Raw genomic sequence first — 25,240 nt, forward strand, 5'->3', positions numbered from 1 at the left:
CGGCCCCCCTTTTTCCTCTCCCTCATCTGTTCAGGTCCTCCCCACCCCATACCCACATGCCTTAATACTATATAGTGCAGTGGTTTCCGTGAGTGTTCAGTGTAGTGCATCCATTTTTCTAAAGTTCGGCCGCGCGGGATTAGGGGAGTGGTCTAAGGCGCTGCAGTCATGGACTGTGCGTCTGATCCCGGCGGAGGTTCCAGTCCTCCCTCGGGCATGGGTGTTTGTGTTTGTCCTTAGGATAATTTAGGTTAAGTAGTGTGTAAGCTTAGGGACTGATGACCTTAGCAGATAAGTCCCATAAGATTTCACACACATTTTTTCTAAAGTGTTGCGAACAGAAACCAGACTGTCACCATGTTTTTTAATTGTGCCTGTCTATCTCCTAAATGTTTTTAATCAGCATCACTGACCTCTCTTGTTTTTTTTTATGTTTTCTTCCCAACTTTTTCACCATGTACCAGTTTGAAACAGTCTCCATTTTATCACCTCTTTTTATTGTTATATCTACTCATATGTGTTTTTAACATTATCTGTAGGCTGCAGAGAGGCGTATTACGCTGTTGCCAGCCCGCCCCCCTCTGGTGGAGGGGGGGGGGGGGAGAATAGAAACACAATAAAGAAAGAAAAGTTACTGCAGACAGAATTGGGGGTGGGTATAATCTCTCCCAGATAAACGGGAGCGATGAACCACCGTTAAAGTTAACTAATGTGTTCATGGAAATTTAATTCATATTCTGAAAAGGAATGGGAAAATATGTGTATTTTCATAGATTATATTTTACTGTTTCAGAAAATTACTTAAAGAGAGAACTGGGTCTAGTGAGCGAGGGGAATAGACTAAAGATGGACTGTTGAAGTCCATGAATGCTTTGTGGGACAATTTAATAGGTGTCAGTGCTGCACCTAAAGCTTCCTGTTTACCTAAAACAATACTAAAAAGAAAACTCGAGTGAAACAACTATTTTAAGGCTAGTTTGGGATTGTACCCTTTACTGGTGATTGAGAATGAATGTAAGCTAAATGCTCATATTAAGAAACTGCAAGAGTGAGGTTTCACACTATGTGGAGACTGAATTAGCAGGCTAAATATACCAGAAACCTTCAATACGAAAGAAGTCGGTTACGACTGGACATAATCAAAATATAGTTACAAGAAAGGCAGTCGCTCGAGCAAAAGGGATAACTGAAGCCACTGTAAAATAGTATTTCAAACTCCTTGAAACTGTGACGTATGAAAACGATTTGTTTGGCAAGCCAGGGCAAGCCTACAACACAGATGAAACCGATCCGCCACCGAAGTACAAACCTGGCAGTGTTATGGTAATCATAGGCTCAAGAAATGTTACTTCAGTAACATCTGGCGAAAATAGGGGAAACAATCTCCGTTATTTGTTATGTCTATAGCGAAGGCACATTTGTTCCTCCCTTTTCAATAACGAAGGGGAAAAACCTGAAGCAAGAATTCACGGATGGACTGTTACCTGGTGCAATTGCAAGAACGTCCTACCAGTCTGAATAAATAACCGTATTTTCCTGGATTGGTTAAACACCCAATAACCCAACCAGAAAAATAATGCTTTTACTTAATGGATACAGTCTCGCAGGAGATGTTTGGAAATGTCAGAGTTTGCAGAGGAACAAGGGATTATTTCCATGAGTCTGCCTCAACACATATCCCACTGGGGCAAATACTGGAGCGCACATTTTTCAAAACTGAAAATCTATATTTACAGCGCCTGCAACACTATCATGATGAATAATCGAGCCAGAAAATTAACCATTTTCAATTTGGAAAATTTCTCTATCCAGCATGGGCTAAATCAACCACCTTTGAAAGTGGTACAAGTGGCTTCACGGCTGTGGAACAATCTCATTCAATATGGCCACAGTCCCAGACTATAGTTTTTTGTCAGAAGGTACATCTGTGCCAACAAATCGAAGAGCAGAATCTCAGAAACAGTCCAACCAGCCACTACGAAGCTCATCGAAAGACCTAGTGATCCCAAGCACATCAAAAGACCGAGTTATCTGTACAACTCAACAGCTTGGGATTCCAATTCTACTAAACCTCAAACTTCTAATATTATGACTTGAAAACTGACTGCTCCTAAGCCAACACCGACAACAATTTTGGACGAAATATTGACCTGTTCCTTCTGCTGATAAAACCACGAATTGTAAGACGGAGACAAGAACTGAATCTAAAGTAATAAACTCTGCTGAAAATATAGAAACCGCGAAGAAAAAGAGAAAGCTACAACAATGAAGACATTGTAGAAGATTATGAAAGGAGCTTTGATGAATGGGATGAAGATGAATGTGCTGGGTGTGGTGAAATCTGTTACGAAACTAGTAAAAAAAGACTATTGGATTATGTCTGTTTCCTGTTCATGATTGTCAGACGAGTGTTGTTCAACATTTGGTAACAAGTGTACTTGCTGCGGTAAAAGAAATATGGACTAATTCTTGAGCAAAATCAACAACAGCTTTTGGACTAAAATATATAACAGTATAATTCTGTATTCATTATAACATTATTCCAAATAAGCAATATGCACTTTTAGTTGACTATTTTCGTCATATATAGCCATTTTTCTCTTATCAGCCGGAGTATTACGAGCACCTACGTAACAGCCGGTATGTCCGCCAGACACGGATAACAGCGGCGACGCGTCATGGCATGGAAGCAATGAGGCCTTAGTAGGTTGGCGGAGGGAGTTGGCACCACATCTGCACACCCACGTCACCTTACTCGATTACGGGGACGAGGCGACGAATTACGATGTCACGTTCAATCACATTCCAGATGTGGTCGATCGTGTTCAGAGTTGGCTGGTTGTCGGGCCAGCTCTTCAAATGGAACTCGCCACTGTGTACCTCGAACCACTCCATCACACACCTGGCCTTGTGACATGGCGCGTTGTCTAGTCTTTGAAAAAAACTACTGCTGTCGGGAAACATTATCGTCACGAAGGGGTGTACGTGGGTTGCAACGAGTGAACTTGGTCGTCATGGTGCCGTGCACAAATTCCGCTGGACCCATGGATGTCCGCGTATATATTCCCCAGAGCATAATGGAGACACCACCAGCTTGTCTCTGTCCCGCAATACAGGTATCAAGGAGCTGTTGCCGTGGAAAACGACGATTCGGTCTCTGCCGTCGGCATTATGAAGAACGTATCACGATTCATCAGGCGATGAAACGCTCTACCACTGCGCCAACGACCAATGCCGACGTTCAAGTGCCCATTTCATTCGCAGTTGCCAGTGTCGTGGTGTTAACATTGGCACATGGGTGGGTCGTCGGCTGCAGAGACCCATCGTTAGAGGTGTTCGGTGCACTGAGTGTTCAGACACATTTGTACTTTGCCCAACATAAAGTCTGATGTTTGTTCTCCCACAGTTCGCCACAAGTCCTGTTATACCAATCTGACCAGTTTAAGACGGCCACCTAACTCCATGACGTTTGGGCGTGGTTTGACCTTGATTTCATCATATATTGAAGACAGTCACCACAGAACTGCTCAAACATCGGACAAGTCGTACAGTTTCCGAAATGCTTGTACCGAGCGTCCAGGCCCCAGGCCTTCACACTGTGCCTGTGATCGCCTTCCCCATTCTACACACGGACAGCACGCTCACTGATAGTACAAGCACAGTGTGTGTAACTGACTAGTAGCCATCTTGTCCGGTGACGCTGCTACAGCCTGGACGCGTTTATGTCGATAGTAGGTTGGTGGCTGGAGGGTTGTTGGTGTTGTCTGAGGGAGGAGACAAAACAGTGAGGTCATCGGTCTCATCAGATTAGGGAAGGACGGGGAAGGAAGTCGGCAGTGCCCTTCCAACGGAACCATCCCGGCATTTGCCTGGAGAGATTTAGGGAAATCACGGAAAACCTAAATCAGGATGGCCAGAGGCGGGATTGAACTGTCGTCCTCCCGAATGTGAGTCCAGTGTGCTAGCCACTGCGCCACCTCGCTCAGCAGGTCGGTGGTCATAATGTTCTGGCTGATCAGTGTATATGGTCCATCTTTCTCAGTACACTGGTCCATCTCGCCGGTTCATCTGTGAGTAAGATGGACCACTCATGTATGTTTTAATATTACCATATGTCATGTATTTTAAGTGGCAGTGCCTTAAAACTATGCTGTTGTTGTGGTCTTCAGTCCTGAGACTGGTTTGATGCAGCTCTCCATGCTACTCTATCCTGTGCAAGCTTCTTCATCTCCCAGTACTTACTGCAACCTACATCCCTCTGAATCTGCTTAGTGTATTCATCTCCTGGTCTCCCTCTACGATTTTTACCCTCCACGCTGCCCTCCAATGCTAAATTTGTGATCCCTTGATGCCTCAGAACATGTCCTACCAACCGGTCCCTTCTTCTTGTCAAGCTGTGCCACACACTCCTCTTCTCCCCAATTCCATTCAATACCTCTTCATTAGTTATGTGATCTACCCATCTAATCTTCAGCACTTAAAACTATAGTATATTAAAATTTGTATAAGACTCTGGACGAACATGCTGCCAGAAACAGAAAAAGGATAAAAAAAGCACACAAATTTTATGCTGAAACAAAAAAAAAAAAAAAACTGATCCAATTCTACCAGACTTACTCTACCTTCTGTTTATCCGAGACTGTGATGCCACAGAACATTAGTTAATGAAAACGGGAAAATTAAAATAATTTCGAAATTTTCATCTACAAAATATATTAAACCCAACGCAAAAACGACAGAACTTAGTCGTTTGAGATCCATAGAACGTGACTTCCAGTTCAAATTCTTATCAATACAATTATCTAAGAATGTAGAATATTCTGTTTCGTGTACTAATTTAATCCCGTGCTTTATTTCTAATGGTGTGGTCAGGCTTTGTGCAGTGTTGTGAATGGAATGTATTTGTGTTATCAAGGTTCAGGGACACTCCATTTGTAGAAAAACAGTTATTAATTTTCTAGAAGATACCACCTGCAGTTTCAAATGTCGAAGTTTTTCCGTTAGGGTTGACAAATTCGATTAGTGAGTAAAGGAAAAATCGTCGTCTTCAAACATTTATGACAAATTATGCACTTAAAGGTAGAATTTCATTTAGCCAAATGCTCTGACCAGATGCTTTGAGACAAATAGATGATGAAGAATTTCAGCGACTTACCGACAGCTCCCCAGTCGGGATGGGCGAGGTTGTTGAACCAGCCATCGTAGCGCTGCTTCTCGGTGAAGCTGTACAGCTGCTGCTCTGTAACAAGGGAGAGGCGCGCGTCAATGCCGATTGCCGCTGACAGAGCCAGTTCTTGCGTCCACAGCGATTCCCTCTGCGGCGCCCGGACAGGCTGACATGAAAACTAGATTACTGCCAAGTTATTAACAAGCCTCTCGTGCTGGAGGTCAGAGCCACTACGAACACTCCGAGTGTCTGTTGTTATACAGGAACAACACTGCTCGCCATTAAAATTGAAACATGAGATTTTACTTAAAGCGCATATTAAAATGTAGCAAAAAGAATATACGAGTAAATGTGCAGGTGATTCGTGGATATACAGGGTGCGAAATTTAATATGTGTAGCTGCCATCTCCAAAAGCAACAGCGGCTCTGTCTGCTTCGGAAAGGAGTCGAATTGAGCTCGGATGAGAGACACGGGTATGTCGTTCCATACTGCTTCTGCTCTTGGTAACCCATCACCAGTTGTCTCCAATGGGTAAATGACACTCTGAGTTGTGTACTGAAAGGTCTGTATTCCTTACTTGCTAATGAATGTTGTATCGATTCGGTACGTCCTGGTTTAAGGTAGTTCTAATCACGGTTTTTATATCTTCTTTAGGTCCACAGTTTGTCCCCTGAAGATGTGACTATAATGTCAGGAAGTTCCATGATAACTAAATCATTTTTGCGTAGCTGTTGCGGTTTTCATCCGTCGAAACGTATTACCACAGTTGTGGTTGCCCTTTATACCAAGTGATTTGTAAGAAAAAGAAATTGAGCAATGAGTGTATCCTCTGTTGTTGCTGAGTGCACAACTAATCTGGCACCTTTCAACGCTACCGCATCGAGGGTCGCTGTGCTGGCAGTTCGGGCTGCTCCAGACGCCGTCGCACTGTCCGTGAGGGTGCTTGCCTTGCCGCAAACAAACCCATCTCTTGCCCCCAGGTACGCGACGTGGCTGTACGATCCTGCAGTGGAGCGAATGAAGTGTCTGTCCTCTCTGGTGTTAGTTACGTGTGGCCGTTGAGAACCCGCCTGGTGTTATTGTTTTCCTCCAGAATCCGTCGATTCTACGCAAGACAGTCGAGTGTTCGCGAACAACACGAGCACCAGTTTCGCAGAATCAATAACAGCAATCTCGATTGGCTAAGAACCTAGACGTCGAATTCTGGAACCTGCTTTAATGCGAGACATAACACGATCTTCTCCTATACAAACAACATTGAAATGAGAGAGTCAGTATGAAAGGTTTTCTTGTACACAGAAAGTATACGGTGTTAATTCTAGATACTTTGTACAATTGCGCTTGAAAGACTCGTCATTTGCATATCGAAGCCTGTGGCACACGTCATGTCCGATTGACGTTTGTTTACATTCCTTCTTCATAGTATTCATAGTATTACAATTTTAAAAGCCAGCACTGTGCTTCTCTCAAAAGCGTAACACCTAATACCGGGTGGCAATAATTACAGTGCAGCTACTCACAGAAGTCCACAGTGGGCTGTAATTATCGTATGGCAGCGAAACGTGGTAGTTATTCTGATGCGTTATGGCGGAACAGATGCACACTAAAATTTAAAAAAATCCAATCTTGGCCACCAGGTGCAAATCTAGTGATGTGAATACAAGAAAGACGTATAGAAGTGTTTGCATATGTAATGGATTAGGAATGGGACACTAGCAGAAAAGGTCAAACAAGTGAGAAAGGCGTACTGTTGATTTTACTACACTATGTGATCAAAAGTATCCGGACAACCTGGCTAAAAATGACTTACAAGTTCGTGGCTCCCTCCATCGGTAGTGATGGAATTCAATATGGTGTTGGCCCACCCTTAGCCTTGATGACAATTTCCACTCTCACTGGCATACGTTAAAGCAGATGCTGGAAAGTTTCTTGGGTTATGGCAGCCCATTCTTCACGGAGTGCTGCACTGAGGAGAGGTATCGATGTCGGTCAGTGAGACCTGGCACGAAGTCAGCGTTCCAAAACATATCAAAGGTGTTCCATGGGATTCAAGTCAGGACTCTGTGCACGCCAGTCCATTACAGGGATTTTATTGTCGTGTAACCACTCCGCCCCAGGCCGTGCATTATGCCCGATCGTGTTGAAAGATGCAATCGCCATCCTCGAATTGCTCTTCAACAGTGGGAAGCAAGAAGGTGCTTAAAACATCAATGTCGGCATGTGCTGTGATAGCGTCCACGCAAAACAACAAGGGGTGCAAGCCCCCCAATGATAAACACGACCACACCATAACACCACCGCCTGCGAATTTTACTGTTACCACTACGCACGCTGGCAGATGACGTTCACTTGGCATTCGCCACACCCACATCCTGCCATCGTATAGCCTCATTGTGTACTGTGATTCGTCACTCTACACAACGTTTTTACACTGTTCAATCGTCCGATGTTTACGCTCCTTACACCAAGCGTGGCGTCGTTTGGCATTTACCGGCGTGGTGTGTGGCTTATGAGGAGCCGCTCGACCATGAAATCCAAGTTTTCTCACCTCCCGCCTGTCATAGTACTTGCAATGGATCACATAATGTATCACCTGCCACTTACTCAATTTTTTCTGTGTGAGCACTGGAGACCTTAACGGGATGCTACATCCGTAAAACGACGTGATCAACAGTTGCTTTCAGCAGTTCCCGTGGAACTGATAACGGGCTTCACATCAGGTAGAGAACGAACGTGTCTGTGGTGAAAGCATTCTTTAAGATATTTCCCAGAGCCAAACGTGAAATGGATTGAGATCAGGTGATCTTGCAGGCCACGCATCTGGAAAATCCCTTGAGGTAACACGTTCATGAAAGGTTATATTGAGCAGGTCTTACACTGGGTAATCTGAAGACAATTGTTTCCACACAGCTGCACTCTTACAAACTAGGAATCACAGGCTGTAGAAGAAGATATCGATAACGTGCATACGTCGCCGTGCACTTGACAGGCTCTCTGGGTGTATTCTCTTCAAGGAGAACGGATCGAGAATAAAGGTGCTTGTGAATCCACACCACACAGTCACTTACGGCGACGGCAGTGTCTCTTCGTGCACAACAAGCGGTTTAACAATATCCCAAATTTGGCAGTTCTGCGGTCGTTCCTTGGTACACACACAAAAAAAAGTTTTGCATCGCCCCGGTTCTCAGAATTCCTGACGTTGGCTGTGAATACTGTGTCACAGACACAGCCCCTTTCACTGTTCAGAGATGTCATTAAACCCGCAACCTACGGATTATGGCTCAGAGGAACCCTGACAGCAACGCCACCATGTTGAATAGTGCGTTTCGTGCAGCCACAGGACGTCGTGTTACGATTCAAACGGTGCGCAATAAGCTGCATGACGAGCAACTTCACTCCCGATGTCCATGACGAGGTCCATCTTTGCAACCACGACACCATGCAGCGCGATACAGATGGGTCGACAACATGCTGAATGGACTGCTGAGGATTGGCATCACGTTCTCTGCATATGTCTTCAACCAGACAGTCGTCAGAGACGTGTTTGGAGGCAACCCGGTCAGGCTGAACGCCTTAGACACACTGTCCAGCGAGTGCAGCAAGGTGGAGGTTCCCTGATGGTTTAGGGTGGCATTATGTGGGGCCGACGTACGCAGCTGGTGCTCATAGAAGGCGCCGTAACGGCTGTACGATACGTGATTGCCATCCTCCGACCGATAGTGCAACCATATCGGCAGCATATTAGCGAGGCATTCGCCTTCATGGACGACAATTCGCACCCCCATCGTGCACATCTTGTGAATGACTTCCTTCAGGATAACGACATCGTTCGACTAGAGTGGCCAGCATGTTCTCCAGACATGAACCCTATCGACATACCTGGGATAGATTGAAAAAGGCTGTTTATGGACGAAGTGACCGACCAACCACTCTGAGGGATCTAAGCCAAATCGCTGTTGAGGAGTGGGACAATCTGGACCAACAGTGCTTTGATGAACTTGTGGACAGTACGCCAAGACGAATACAGGCATGCACCAATGCAAGAGGACGTGCTACTGGGTATTAAAGGTATCTGTGTGTACAGCAATCTGGATCACCACCTCTGAAGATCTCGCTGTATGGTGGTACAACATGCAATGTTTGGTTTTCATAGGGCGGAAATGATGGTTATGTTGATCTCTATTCCAATTTTCTGTACACGTTTCGGAACTCTCGGAAACGAGGTGATGTCAAACCTTTTTCGATGTGTGTGTATTACTCAGCCTCATGTCGTCAAATTAGTTCAGTGCCAAAAATCGAAAAGCAAATTCAGAACGTTGCTGCAGACGGTTACTCGAGTTGGTCCCAATATAGTGTTGCTGGTTGCATACTTTCAGCACTACTGTACACGTTTCAAGCCATTTCTCGTAGATAGTTACGAATACCTATGTTCGTTATATCTCTCATGTTCGCCTCTTTAATCATATTTCACCATTATATTCACCTCGTCAATAACTGCCACCAGGGTAGGATGCCTTCCTATTCCAGGTGCAACACCAAGCTCACCCATGTTTTCGTACTTCATATCATGTTCTTTAAACCAGTTAATAACATCGAGCCTCTCCTCGGATATTTCCGTCAGTGATACTCTCTCAATGCAGCGCTGTAATTGTTGCCCTTCACATAAAAGAGTTTCACTAACAGCGCATGGTCTCTTTACTCGACAACTGTGCCATTCACTCGCGTTTTGGCTTGTCAAATGATAGTGTGGGTGTCATAGCGCGATACAAATAGTGTACAGCGCCAGATTTGCACCTAGTGGCACTAATTGGAACTAATTTTTCCATCGTAAATCGGTTCCGCATAAACACATTAGCATATCTACCAAGTTTCGCTGCCATACGATAATTACAGCCCACACTGGACCTCTGTGAGCAGCTGCACTGTAATTATAACCATGCGATATTTTTCAAAATCTCTGATGAACAGTTTTTGAGAAGTCGGTACTGTTGTGCACATACAGTAGTGGGAGATATATTCAGGTTGGCCACTTCAGCTTCAATCTTCAGCCCGTTACCGAGGCCCGGGATCGTTTTACACAATTAGGCCGAATGGCGCAACGTGTAGCACACTCGTATGACTTTCGCTACCGATGCAGAAATTGCAAAAATTGCACATTCAGGCAGGTAGAGTGCCGTTCAGAGTTTAGAACGTCGCAGCTGGCAGCTTCTGCGCATGTCATTACTCTGGTTGCGGCATAGGTTTGACGGTGGTTGCGTGTCAAGGCTACGTTCTCAATAACGATTACGCGCAATAAAGGAATCCAGATGCGTCATTGTATATTATTTTTAATGAACAGTTTTTCAGTGGGCAGTATTAATATTTATTTTTTCTGTTGGATGTTTGCTTCTGGGAATGGTTACTCATCACTAGATGTTTTCTCACGTGCGTACAGCGATTGTGTCACATAATAAATGATTATACGGGTTCCGTTTACAACCGTAGGCTACAGGCGTAAGCATGAACGTAAACGTCTCATCACAGGAGACCATTCGCGAAACACGAACCAAAATAACCAGCGATTAAAATTATAAAGTGGCCAACATTGGGATCAGAAATTAAAGCTGTTAAGTGATGTTGTGAGTAATAAATACCTGTTACTGACATTTGTGCCTATGCTGTTATCAACAATAGTACCAAAACAATGACTCGAAGTCCGTCACTTGTTTTACCTATGACTGGGTCTATGTAATCATTCCGTTCCATATTCATACAAATTGTGACTGACAGTCACTATATTTTGCCTGTTTTTGAAGTGCATGACTTTACATCTCTGAAGAACTATTTTACTTCTTTATGTTTTCAAACTGAACGTATTAGGGCCAGCAGCCCCTCTCTTACATCGGACTAAGACTTCACACATACGGTCTTTTTTACATCATGGTCTCCTAAGAAATAACAATTTTAATAGGACGAGTAGTATTAAAATGATTTACGTGTCTCAGGTGGCAATGTGAGTAACAATACTAACTATGAACTAACAAAGTTAATGCTGGCAGTACTTGCACTACTGCAGCTGCTGCCACTAATAGTAATAATAGTAGTAATAATGACAATAATAATGACAAAAATAACATTAATGATAGCGGCAGATATAAAAAGAATTTATAGTGTTCAAGATAGATGTTTTCAGATGTGTAGAGTTCTGGGAAAAGGAAATTTAAGGAGACTGCACCAGCTAAGAATACTAGAAAAAGAGGAAGAACTAGTTGAGAAGAAGGATGTGCAAGGATAACGTGTGCGTATAGGGACAATGGTAATCCTTATTGTTGCTTTTGCTTTAGTAAATCCGCCATTAACTGTCTTCTGAAGCCGGAGATGTTCTTCACTTCTCTAATATAATGCGGGACGCAATTCCCGAGTCTGGATCCTGCTACTGAGAAGGACTTCAAGAAAGTAGCTGAATGCTGAAGTGAGACAGAAATGATTTTCATGGGTATTTCTGCCATAATGTTCAGAAAGGAGCTCGAAGGTCGACGGAAGATATGAGGGACACTGTTTGTTGATGAGACAATAGAGAACACAGAGTATGGAAATCTCTGAGCTTGTCTGCATGCAGCCAAGATAGCTGTACATATGATGATGAAATATGATCAAAGTGTCGAAAATCAGAGATATGCTGAACACAGGCATTCATAGCCATCGATAAGAAATGGCTTAAAATGTGTAGAGTCCTGCTGAAAGCGTGCAACCAGCAATATTATAATGGAAGGAGGTTTCCACCCTCCAGAGACGCTGGAACACCTTGTAACAGTGGCTCGGAAGAGTAAGGAAGGAAGTAATGTGTATTGGAATTTAGCTGCAGCTATATTCGGACGAGTTGTCGTGGCGAGTTACAGTTTGAGAGCTGCGTTCCAGCGCAGTCTCCTTACAGTGAAACAGCAGTGCTGATCGCAATTTTGCTGATCCCGAAAGACGTAGGCACTAGCGACTGTTGCCAATTTAGACTAAGATCATTAGGGTACAACGTTTCTTATATTATAAAATACAACCAGCCCTTCACGATCAAAATATTATTCGATGTTTCCTGACAAGAAATGTGCCATCCTGCGTAAACAGGCGAGTGAAAGTAATCTTTACTAATGTGAGCGAATTTCACACATTTCACTGGGCTTTTACAGCATGGAGAGAGAACTATAGACATTAATTTACCGCTACAACGATCGCAGAAGCAAGGAATAGGAACCAACAGAAAATTTTGTATTATTTTAAAATGGAACTTAACCCTAGATTAGTAAAACATCGCAAAATTTATGATTGCAGTTTGTATCACTTCGCGGTTCCCGCCCACCTGGACACATGAGCAAAACGCACTCTTGACTAGCTTCCCGTCAAATATTGTTGTTAACAATGGTTAAATTATTTATTGGCAGTTTTCTGACACTGGTCTCTTGTAAATATTACGAATTTTTCAGAATAATTTTATTTTATTGTGAACAATATATACTACAGTTGCTGAAAATTACAGCCATGAATAAAATAATATTACGAATTTTTAGTTTTTTAATAATTGGCATATTCGTTTTATTGCTTACAATTAACCTTAGAGTGGCACCTTAGATGAAATATCAAGCGTCACAGTTAGAAGAGTGTTACGAGGGTAATCTCGAAAGCAAGATCTCATATTTTTTTATAAGTACATAGATCTGTTTATTTCCACAGTGGTTTAGATCAGTTTACAGCTTGAACATTTAGCTATTTTTCGACATAATCACCATTTCTGTCGATGCATTTTTGTAGACGCTGTGGCAGTTTTTGTATGCCCATGGCGTACCAGTTCGCAGCCATGCTGTTCAGGAAGTTATGAACCTCTGCTTTCACCTCGTCGTCGGAGCTGAATCGCTTTCTGGTCAAATGTTCTTTTAACCTAGGGAACAGGTGATATTCACTGGGCGTCATGTCAGGACTAAAGCGTGGGTGAGTGATTATGTTTCACTGAAACAGTTGCAGGAGAGCAACGGTTTGCCGAGCGATGTGTGAGCGAGCGTTGTCATGGAGAATGTGTACGCCCTTGCTCAGCATTTCTCTTCTCCGGTTTTGAATTGAATTTGACATCCATGCACGACTCACCATTCAGTTCCGTCAATTGGTGATGGATTTCAACCGGCGCAGTGCCCTTTGCGTTCAAAAATCGAACAACTGCGCGCAATTCGCACTTGGCGGTAACATCGAACGGGAGCTTCGTTCTCAACGGCTGCCAAGCCAAGACTGAGCGCCTCAGCGCCGCGTGCGCATGTTTACACACAGCGCGTGAAGCACTCTTCATAACAGTGTGACCAATTGCTACACAAACAGAGTTCTGTACTTATAAAAAAAATGGGAAACCTTACTTTTGGGATTACCTTCGTATATCCCGTTGACGCTCTCCAGTGCTAATCTTGACTTCTGCTACTGAAATTACGCAATATGGATGGTGCTGAGTTTGGTTTTGACAGTACATATCGGGTGATTTGCTTGGGGAACTTCACCCGAGCAGCAGCAGCAGAACCTACAACTACCTTAAGGGAGAAAAATATGCTCGTTTTCTCCTTCGAAAAAATTGAGAATGATGACATTTTGTAACCACTGCTCAACAGCGTCTTGTACAGAACACTGAGCTAGGTCGTGGTTAGATTATAATAATACTGTCTAAAGTAGAAGACTCTACTCACTTTGTGTCTAAAATACTCTTGGAGTTAACGTCCTAGGGCATAACATTAATTATGATTCTTTTCCAATAACATTTTGAGCAATAAAATTGTCATTATAGGGCATAAAACCGGACGTTTCGTACTTATTTTGTATATAACATATCATTGGAGATCTAGTATTTGCAATTAAACAGTGCATAACACATAAACTATGAATTCCTTTGAATAAAATTTGAAACAGTAAAATTTACGATGATTTAGTAGCAATGTAACATTTCCCCATTTAGGGTCGATTGGGGCTGTAAATTGTTTGAAGTACTCTTATCTCCTGCGTCAGTAAATTGCTAAGTCAGCTACTTTGCAGATTGCGGTGCAACTACATTATTCGATCTAGTTGGAGTACTTCTCGTCTACAAGAAAAGGAAGATTGGTGTTTAATGTCCTGCTGGCACAATGAGTTCATTAGGGACGGAGCACAAACTCGGATTAGTGAAGGGTGGGGAAGGAAATCGACCGTGTCCCTTCATAGAACCACCCCGGTATTTTCCTTAAACGATGTAGGAGAATCATGAAACCTAATATCGGGATGGTCGGATGGAGATTTGAAGCGTCGTCCGCCAAAATGAGAGTCGAGGGTGTCAACCACAGCACCACCTCGCTTGGTGTCTCAGCTACATGCGTTATATGTGCTCTACGACCAAGGTGCCAATAGCCCTGAAGCGTCCTTCATACATTGAACATATAAATCTAGTTGTGAAGAAGGCGTAGCTTACATGGACACTATTTAGAGTAATCCTAAAAATCATTAAAACAAATCAATTTGTAAATAATTCTCTTCTCAAACGACTTCGGAATACTGTTCATGAGTCTGGAAGCCTTATCAACGGAAGAGATAGGCAACATTTGTCAACTGTTTGACTGGTCAATGCAAAAGCGAAACTAAAGTGTTCATTCGATAAACTACTAGGAGGGCCTTATAGGAAATCTACTGCCCCACGAGAAAAATTTCGCTCTTGAAACTTTGAGAGCATCCGTTCCATTTAATGCCGGCCGGTGTGGCCGAGCGGTTCTAGGCGCTTCAGTCTGGAACCGCGCTACCGCTACGGTCGCAGGTTCGAATCCTGCTTCCGGCATGGATGTGTGTGATGTCCTTAGGTTAGTTAGGTTTAAGTAGTTCTAAGTTCTAGGGGACTGATGATCTCAGATGTTAATCCCATAGTGCTCAGAGCCATTTGAACCAATCGTTCCTCTAAAGGTCAACAAACTTGTATTTCTCCATATGGAACCATTTTCAGTGACCCTGACTTTGAAATAAGAGAAAATCATTCATACATGAGGAAATCCACTGTCCAGTTAAAGTAATGTGAATACCTGTCAGAAGCCACCTTTCGGAGCACGGACTGCTGCGAGACGCGCAGGAAGAGAATCAGTGGGATTGTGGACGATATCGAGAGGGATGACCAGCCATGCCGACTCCAGTTCCGTGGCCACATGAGCTAGATTTCTCGGTTGAATATCCACGACGCAAACAGCCCGATCAAGAGGGCCCGATAGATTATTGATTGAGTTTAAATCCGAGGTAGTACGATGGCCAGGGGAGAACGGTTCTTCCTGGTGCTCGCTGGGACTCTACGAGCTGTGTGACACGTTGCATTGTCCTGCTGGTAGGTGCCATCGTGCCGGGGAAAAACAAATTGCATGTAGGGGTGGACACAGTCCCCAAGGATAGATACATTGTGCGATTTAGAATGACGAGATCAACCAGGGAATGACACGATAACATTCCTCAGACCATAATGCTCCTTCCTATGTGCTGAACTCATGCGACGATTGTTGCACGGTGTTTGCTTTCAGGCATCTTATGCCCTTGGACACAAAGAGTCACTTATCTTAAAAGGCCACATTTTGCCACTCAGTGGACGTCCAGTTGCTATACTGGAGAGCAAATTTCAGCCTTCGTCTCCAATGAACAGTGATCAGCATTGGTGCATGAACCAGGCGTCTGTTGCGAAGGCCCACACGCAACAACGTTCGCTGAACGGTCGTTTTGGAGACACTGCTGGTAGCCCCTTGTTTCACCTGGGTGGTCAGTTGCTCAACAGTTGCACGTCTGTTCGCCCGTACACATCCCCGCACCATTGTTCTCTCCTGTTATCTATGGCCCGTGCCCCGTGCTGCACCACTGTTGCCTCGGTGCCAGTTTTGGATAGCGCCATTTTGCCACGCACGGTACATTTTAACCACGGCGATACGCGAACAGTTTACGATCTTAGTCGCTTCGGAGATGCTGCCACCAGTGGCCCGAAAGCCAATGATCATGCCGTTTTGGCAGTCAGATAAATCACTCGGTTTCCGCAGTACGACAACGACAGCGATGTTTTCCGCGTCCCCCCGACATGCTTGATATACTGCTAGTGGTAGCCTGTGCTCTCTGTGAGCGGTTATTGCACGTTGACGTCGAACATAAGCGCTTTTCGCATTGCTGTAACTGGACAGTGTAGCAGCTGTTGTTCTTGTCACTGGAGACTCGCGAATGGAGTAGGGCAGGGTGAAAGTGATAGATACTTACTACTATTAACTTTCCTCACAGATGGTACAGTGCTTGCAGAGCTTAGATCGTTATCTAGACCTTAAACACTAACGGTATATTACTGTACTTTAAATCCAGAATGAGATTTTCACTCTGCAGCGGAGTGTGCGCTGATATGAAACTTTCTGGCGGATCAAAACTGTGTGCCGGACCGAGGCTCGAACTCGGGACACCTTTGCCTTTCATGGGAAAGTGCTCCAGAGCCAGAGCCTAGCACTCTATCCACTAGACAATCATGATCACATATACCAATCTAATGAAACTAATTTTCTACATATACCAAGTTACTGCCAAAGAGCACCAGTGAGCATATTATTTTATCTATGAAGTTTATTTCAGTCAATGCACACATAAATTGAGTAAATGTTGTACCAGTCTCAAATGGTTCAAATGGCTCTGAGCACTATGGGACTTAACATCTGTGGTCATCAGTCCCCTAGAACTTAGAACTACTTAAACCTAACTAACCTAAGGACATCACAAACATCCATGCCCGAGGCAGGATTCGAACCTGCGACCGTAGCGGTCACGCGGTTCCAGACTGAAGCGCCTAGAACCGCACGGCCACACCGGCCGGCGGTACCAGTCTCAATCGACTAGTGATTATCAACGCCCCGTAAACATTTCTTAGCTGGTAGCTGCGTCAAAGCATGGTACGAGTCAACATATTTCTGAGTCTCCTGCAAGAGGAGTCCTTACGTTTATCGGCTATTGATAATCCCTAGTCATATGAAACCTGTTTAATTAATCTGTTTCTGTGAGCATTGACTGAAAGTTCATGAATAAATTTTTAGCTTGAATTAATATATTGACTTAATTTGATTTATTTTCTCCAACGCTACGTAGCATACCGTCCAACAGGTTTCCTAATGCGAATTCGATCAGCTGACAGGTTTTATCTTCCTCTAAGTTCATATGGAAGCATTTAAGACGCATTGCAGATGTTCGTTTCCAGGTGTCACGAGGTATTCCTCTACTTCCGTGTCCATCTGGAGGTTTCCAAAACAGTGCTGATTTCGGAGTCTTCCATTCTCCAGGCGTAGAACATGCCCAGCAAGCATCAGTCTTCTTCCAGCAACGATTATATGCATACAGCGTAGACCAATCTCTGTCAGCACTTCACCATTTGAAACGTGGTCGTGATAGCTGATATAAAAAATTCGCTTCAAGCATCGCAGGTGAAAAACATTAACCTTTTGTGCTGATTTTTATTATATTTTCCAGGTTCACGCACATATATGGCCATCGGCTGGGTGACAGAGTACAGCCGCAGCTTGGTGGGTCTACATATGGATTCTAATTGTCATATGGATCACATTCGTTGGAAAACTGTGGAAGCTTTCCTAATTATAAGGTTGTCACATAGGAAAATCGGTCTTGTAGTGCCTCTGTTGCATTGTCATTTGAGTAGATACATTTCCAGTTTTATGAACGTTGTTTTTCTTTTATCTCTATCTATTTTAGTCCTACAGAACTGGCCATTCCATCCAGTTTGTCAGTCATAATTTGTGGACTTTTGGTGTTTCTGCCCAGACGAACGATGTCATGAACAAAATCTAGATCGGTAAACCTAAATTGGTCATTCAAACGTGTATCCACGTTGGAGTTGTCCATAGTTTTTCTCATTACGAATTCTACGACTAATGCGAAAAGGAATAGCGACTAAGTGCGTCGTTGTCTTACGTCTGTCTGAATACTATAAAAAAGGGTATAGGTTTCTGCAAAAATCGATTAAATGTTCGGGAATTCCATAAAGGCCTGTTCGAAATTTATCAGTTACCTCAAAAACAATTAGAGCGTGCAAGAGCGCCAGCTCCAGTAAGATAAATATGACAATGAAGAGTTTGCAACGAGAGGACATGCAAAATTCTTGTGGCGAAAGGAGAAGCCAGAATGCCACTCTAGGTTTGACGGACTATTGGCATGACTGGATTAAGAATTTGTAAACGAGTTGCGCTAGTCATTTTGAACTCAGAAGAGCGATTCTCCTCTAAAAACAATAATTTATCGACCAGCCAAAAACGAATGTAGTAGAACAAAACCACAGAAAATTAAACAGATGGACATTACATTTGCTGACAGTTGCCGTAGTATTGATAGAGGAGAATCTTTTCGAATGGAAATGTTTGGGTCGGTAAGACGGAACAACGAGTACTGTAACGGCGAGTGATTGGATAGTTTGCTCGGCCGATTTAGAACGTTCTTTCTGGCCCCGCTAGGCGTGTGTGATGCAAGCTGTTTTCCTGAAAGGAGGCTGAGAAAGCGAGCGAGGCCGCTGCTTTCCGGACGTACCGTATACACCACACACCATCCGGCGGTTAACGGCTATTAGTCAGCCTGCAAACACGGCGCAGAGCCAGAGGTCTCGCGCCCCACGCCGTCTGGAGGACGCTGTCTGCGGCAGACACCGCACGACGCTTACTGTACAGCACGTTTTCTAGAAGGGAACCGCTGTGGAGAGGCCAGTGCTTGAAGAGGGGCGGCAATCGCTTCATTGGCAGCAGGAGCAAAAGTGGGTAACTGACTGATCCGTCCTTGTCGCATTAGCCAACAGGCCTTGCTGTGCTGAAAGCATAGGGGAACTACAGTCGTTATATTACCCGAGGTCATGCAGCTTTACTGTATGGTTTAACGATGATGCCATCCTACCGAATAAAATATTACGAAGGTGAACAGTGTCCGCGAAGCGACGTTGTCATCAGGAAAAACAAAAACTGGAGTTCTACGGAACACGGAATGCTAAGAGTCTTTCATGGGACAAGTAGATTAGAGAATTCTTTTGATTAAGTGCCGTTGGCTGGTTTGCTGCTTTCTCCGGTCCATTCCACTGACTACTTTGCGTTCGATATTTGGTGGGTAAGTCCACAAAATTTACCCACATGTGGCCATAGCACCGCCAAATATCAGACAAAGTGCAAAACACCGACCCACGCCACTTAATGTATAACCACCAAACGGTTACAACTCGTGTTAAGTGAAGAAAGAGCTTTATCCAGCGGACAGTACAGCTATAAGGCCGACTTGAGACCCGCTGCCTATCGTTATGTTTGGACTCTCTGCAAAATACAAACCTAGACCCCAAAGTGGAAATCACACAAGAGTGTCAACTACAGTATGGACGGTGCTGAATAGATTAAGAACAGAAATCGCAAGACCTAAAGCAAACGTGGATCAGTGCGAATATGGAAAACACAGACGATTCACCATTTGCTCGTGTCCCCACTGATGGAATTTCTTTGCACAGAGTAAGCTCTGTTTCCGAGTAATGACACGGCCATTAATGTTTTAGCGTTCTAGAAGAAGAGATTGGTTGGCTGACTTAGGGAGCGGACCAAACAGCGAGGCCATCGGTCCCACTGGGTTAGGGAAGATGGGAAGGAAATCGGTCGTGGCCATTAAAAGGAACAATTCCGGCATTTGCTTGAAGCAATTTAGGGAAATCACGGAAAACCTAAATCAAGATGGCCGGACGCGGGTTTGAACCGTCATCCTCCCAACTGCGAGTCTAGTGTGCTAACCACTGCGCCACCTCGGTGGAAGAAGAGAGTTTAGAGGTTGTTGCCCGGACACGAAAGTAAGTAAAGTATTAGAGAATGTAACAAGTACTCAATCGAACTGGGGAGAATACATGTTTATGGCACATCTGGATTAAAAGAAACGTTTGGTTGATGAGACACATCGAGTAAAACTTGTAAATTTCCTAACGGAGAGAAATGTGGGGGTAAAATTGTAGAGGGAAACCAAGGCTTGACTACCAAAGCTTGGTTGTAGTTGGAAGGTTGCAGTAGTCAAAAATGAAAAGCCTTGTATAGAATAATATACTGGCGTGAAGAGATGCGTAAAATCAGCATTTGGACTGAAGACGACAACAGCAACGTAACGGAACTGTACATTTCCTGACACAAAAGTGAAGCATCCAGAACGGGAGGAGGAAACGAAATGAAAATTCAAGAGACGGGAAGATGTGTGGTGTTATTTTACTAGTTGTGACATAGAGACAAATTTACAATAAATTTGGGAATATGAGCGCTCTAATCAGTACCCTCTGGAGTGGATTCATGAACTGGCTCCCCTGAGCCAAGCTGGCCCACAACTGTTGTAATGGCCCTTGATATTCTGAACGCTGGCACTGGGACGGAGATTATGTCCGAGATGGTTCCACACATGTTCTAGATTGACAGATCTAGAGATCTCGTTGACCACGATAGTACTCCAGAAGCACGTAGAGAGTTTGTAGAGACACGTGCCGCTTGTGGACGAGCACTGTCCTGCTGAAAAATTGATCCACGATAATGTCGCATTAGAGGTAACAGAAAGATGGAGAAAACCCGTTATGTACCGTTGTACCATTGGAGCTTAATTACTACCAGCCGTGGCTCCACACACCATAGCACCGGGAATAACACCACTGTACCTCTACAAAACAGATTTTTAGCGTTACGATGTGCTTGGTACACAATACAGCGATCCTCTCTTGTTTTGGTCAGACCTTGTCGTCTGGAAATTTGATATATGTATCTTAGCTCTTACTTGTCCATGCAGTCCAACGTCAGGCCACTGTCAGATCCAAACGCCCTGCAAATCTGTGTGTTACACTATTCGACCAGCTGACCAGATGGGGATCCACAATGAGACACCCATCGAACCCTGTCAGCTGCTGATAACATTGTCTCGCATCTCCATGTGCTTCACAGCGATCATTCAAAACTGACGCTGCTCACGTTCCTTATGTATCCTACCAGGTTTGCCAACGAGACTTGACACAAACGTCACCAAAGCACTCTCATGACCGTTCTAAGTGTCACAAAGTACTGCAGCTCTACTCGTACATACCCACCGATGGTGTGCATACGCTCGAAGTTACACAGACACCCGACCATGTCCTCTGGGTGTTTCACTCTTTTTGTCAGGCACTTGTAGGTCATTGATCCGTTTCTTTATAATTTTTTGCTTGCACGCCACCAGAATAACTTTGGGCATCAAATCTGTTCCTTGCTCTGTGGGATGCAAATAAAATGGAAGCTTTAAATAACGTCTGACGATATCATAGACTTCAAACGAAAGGAATAATCTACAAAGCAGAAAGGAAAACTCTTCTGTGATTTACAAGGACAGGCAACAACGGAATAATCAGATAAATGGGCATCTTCAGAATAGAGTTCGCTTACCAGTTCTCTTTAGCTCATAAAACGTGTAATGTAAAAGGGTCGTTTTGGAAACAGTTTCGTAGGTTGTGGCGAAGCCAATCGACGACAGTATCCTTCCTTCCAGAAATGCTAGTCCAGCAAGGTTTGCAGGCGAGCTTCAGTGAAGTGTGTAAAGCAAGGAAGACGTGCCAGTAGAATTGAAGCTGTGAGGAAGGCAGTAAATCGTGCGTGGATAACACAGTCGGTAAAATCATCTACCGTAAAGCTTCACAGCATACGCCGTTAGAGAATGAAAGAAATATTCTGGAAATACATAAGATGTTCGGATTTCTCTTTACAAGACGCTTAAAGAACGCAGGGCAGATAATGATTTTAACCGTAATCCACGTCGGGGATTGTATTGTTTCGTTATTACTGGTAGAAAAATGAAACATAGTCTGTTCCAGTCTCCTGCATAACAATAATTTGTTGTCATTCTGATGAGTAATGCAGTTGCAGGGAACTAAGGTGCTTGCAATGCCTTTTGCTTACCTCTGTTGAAGTAATGGAACGGGGATCTGCGATTGGAATCATTAAGACAACTGCGAGTTTCGTCGCGGTAAGATATTTCAACGAAAATTTAATCACCTAGTTTCTCCTCGGATGCGAAAACTTTTTGTTGACGTCCACCTAGATGGCGATAAATAAGACAAATCAGAGCTCGCACACAAAGATTTAACTGTTCGTTTTTGCATGCAAACTATTCAACATTGGAAGGGTGGAAAAATGGTCTGAACCCTCTGGCAAGCTCTTAACTGTCAATCGCAAATCGGCATATAGATTTAGATATGGATAACCAATGGAACAAGAATATTGTATACACTAGAATATAATATGTTCCGTGTGTGTCTTCTTACTGTAAAATATAAAGCTGTACTCATCGCCAAAGATGGCCTGAACGCCTCCATGCTTTATTAGCCACGCTACTGTTGAAGGTGGTGTGCCTTTGCTTACGCCATTCTTTCAAACGTCTTACCCAGCCTGTTACGAGGAGTCTATAGTTTAACATGGACTGGAGCCACGGAGCACCTTGGAAATTTCAGATATACGTATCACTGCACCAGTGAAGTAAGCGATAATTGATAGAAAAAGGACCGAATGAGAGTTTAACACCAATACTTACCTACTGAGTTACCAAGCGATGTAGCTACGTATTGTACCACAGGCAATCTAATCAAGGTGACTGGTTTCGCTGGATTCGTTAAACGCGTCTAGAAAACATTAATACTTAATGGAAGAGATCAGAAACATAATTAGCAAATTTCGTCAGAGAATATCGCATATTGACTTCGAATGGACAAATGCTCATGTACGAACTTTAGGAAATAAAAGGTAGACAAATTCACTAAAGAAGCAGCACGAGGAAAGCTTACCAAACGATCAACTCGAGAAAACGCTACAGAAAACTTCAACAGAATTTCTCCGCTTGTGGTCAAAAGAAAACTAAGATGGACGTCGACAGAAAGATGTGAAGGAGAATGGGCTAAAACTACAAAAAAGGTGATCATAAACGATTTTTCCTGACTGTTCAACGTCGTACTTCTATAAAGTCACCACGTTATATCATTTTTTTCGAGTCATCAGTCTCCTAACTGATTTGATGCGGCCCGCCGGTGCTAAACTCTTCATCTCACAGTATTACTTGCAACCTACGTCCTCAGTTGTTTGCGGGACGTATTATAATCTCTGTTTTCTTCTACAGTTTTTACGCTCTACGGTTTCTTCCGGTACCACCGAAGTTATTCCCTGTCGTCATAACAGTTGTCCTACTATCCTATCCCTTCTTCTTTTCAGTGTTTTCTCCTTTCCTCGCCGATTCTCTTGAGAACCTCCTCATTCCATACCTTACAAGTCCATCAAATTTTCCACATTCTTCTGTCGCACCACATCTCAGACGTTTCGAGTCACTTTTGTTCCGGGGTCCCCCGAGTCCATGGTTCATTACCGTACAATACTGAATACTGAGCTCCAAACGTACATTCTCTGAAATTTCATCCTCAAAATTAAGAGCCATGTTTGATACTAGCAGACTTCTCTTGTCCAGGAATGACCTTTTTGCCAATGTTAGTTTGCTTTAGATGTCCTCCTTGCTCCGTCCGTCATGGATTATTTTGCTGTTTACGTATCAGAATTCATTAACTTCATCTACTTCGTCACGATCAACCCTGATGTATGTTTCTCGCTGTTCACATTTCTCCTGCCTCTAATTACTTTCGCCTTCCTCCGATTCACTCTCAGTCGCCTATTATGTATCCATTAGACTGTTCATTCCATTCAGCAAATTTAGTAATTTTTCTTAACTTTCACTCAGGATAGATATCGCCAGTGAATCTTATCACTGATATCTTTTCACCTTGAAGTTTAATTCCACTCTTCAATCTTTCTTTTATTTCCGTCACTGCTTCCTCGATGTTTAGATTGAACAGTAATGGTGAAAGACTACATCCCTATCTTAAACAGTTTTTAATTCGAGCACTTTTTTCGTGATCTTCCACTCTTATCGTTCCATCTTGGGTCTTGTACGTTTTGTAATTACTCGTCTTTTCCTATAACTTACCCCTATTTTTCTCAGAATTTCGAAATTCTTGCACCATTTTACATTGTCGAACGCTTTTTACAGGTCGACAAATCCTATGAACGTATACGGATTTTTCTTTAGTCTTGCTTCCATTATCAACCGCAACGTCAGAACTGCTCTCTGGTGTCTTTATGTTTTCTAAAGCGTAAATAATCGTCATCTAACACATCCTCAATTTTCTTTCCCTTCATCTGTTTGTTATTCTTGTAAGCAACTTGGATGCATGAGTTCTTAAGCTGATTTGCAATAACCTTCGCTCTTCTCGGCTCTTCCAATCTTCGGAATTGTTTGGATATGTTTTCCCGAAAGTCAGATGGTATGTTGCCAGACTCATTTATTCTAAACACTAACGTGAATACACATTTTGTTGCCACTTCTTCCAATGACTAGAAATTCTGATAGAATGTTATCTATCCCTATAACCTTATTCGGTCTCAAGTCTTCCATAGCTATTTTAAATTCTGTTTCTAATACTGGATCAGCTCTCTCTTCTATATCAACTCCCGTTTCTTCTTCCATGACGTCATCAGACAAGATTTCGTTCTCACAGAGGTCTTCAGTGTACCCTTTCCACATATCCGCCCTCTCCCCTGCATTTAATAGTGGAGTTCCCATTGCACTCTTAATGTTACCACCATTATTTTTAACTTCACCAAAGTTTGTTTTAACTTTTCTACATGCCGAGTCACTCCTTATCTAGCAACATTAACCGGTCATGGAATAGTTACGGTCTTACTATCACCGGTTTTGGCCAGCCCCAAGTGCTGATTGCACCTGCGCAAAGGGCCATCAAACAGTACATCACCTCTTATGGTCGCACTGTGATTTTAATAATGACAGAGGCACACAGCGGAAGAGTATTACATTAAAGGAATGCAACTATGCCGCCGATAAACCAGTTTCAACAGGAGCAAACATGAATGACGTTCACATATTTTTGTATTGCAACTACTAACCTTTCCCAGCACAAGAATAATTATGTTACTTGAAGCTAGGATAAATATTGTTCTACCTGAAAACTTCACAAGGGCATTACGATACGTATTATT

General features: G+C 43.4%; 1 protein-coding gene across 1 annotated transcript in view; it reads right to left on the reverse strand.

Moving 5' to 3' along the window:
* The window catches only part of LOC124788962 (dual oxidase), a 549,428-nt gene that overhangs the window by 304,154 nt on the left and 220,034 nt on the right, over nucleotides 1–25,240 (reverse strand). Inside the window, exon 2 of the mRNA XM_047256252.1 lies at nucleotides 5,156–5,239. Coding sequence (XP_047112208.1) covers nucleotides 5,156–5,239 — 84 coding nt within the window. The remainder of the gene's footprint in view (nucleotides 1–5,155; nucleotides 5,240–25,240) is intronic.

The sequence above is a fragment of the Schistocerca piceifrons genome, chromosome 3 (genome assembly GCF_021461385.2).
Source record: "Schistocerca piceifrons isolate TAMUIC-IGC-003096 chromosome 3, iqSchPice1.1, whole genome shotgun sequence".
Lineage (NCBI taxonomy): Eukaryota > Metazoa > Arthropoda > Insecta > Orthoptera > Acrididae > Schistocerca > Schistocerca piceifrons.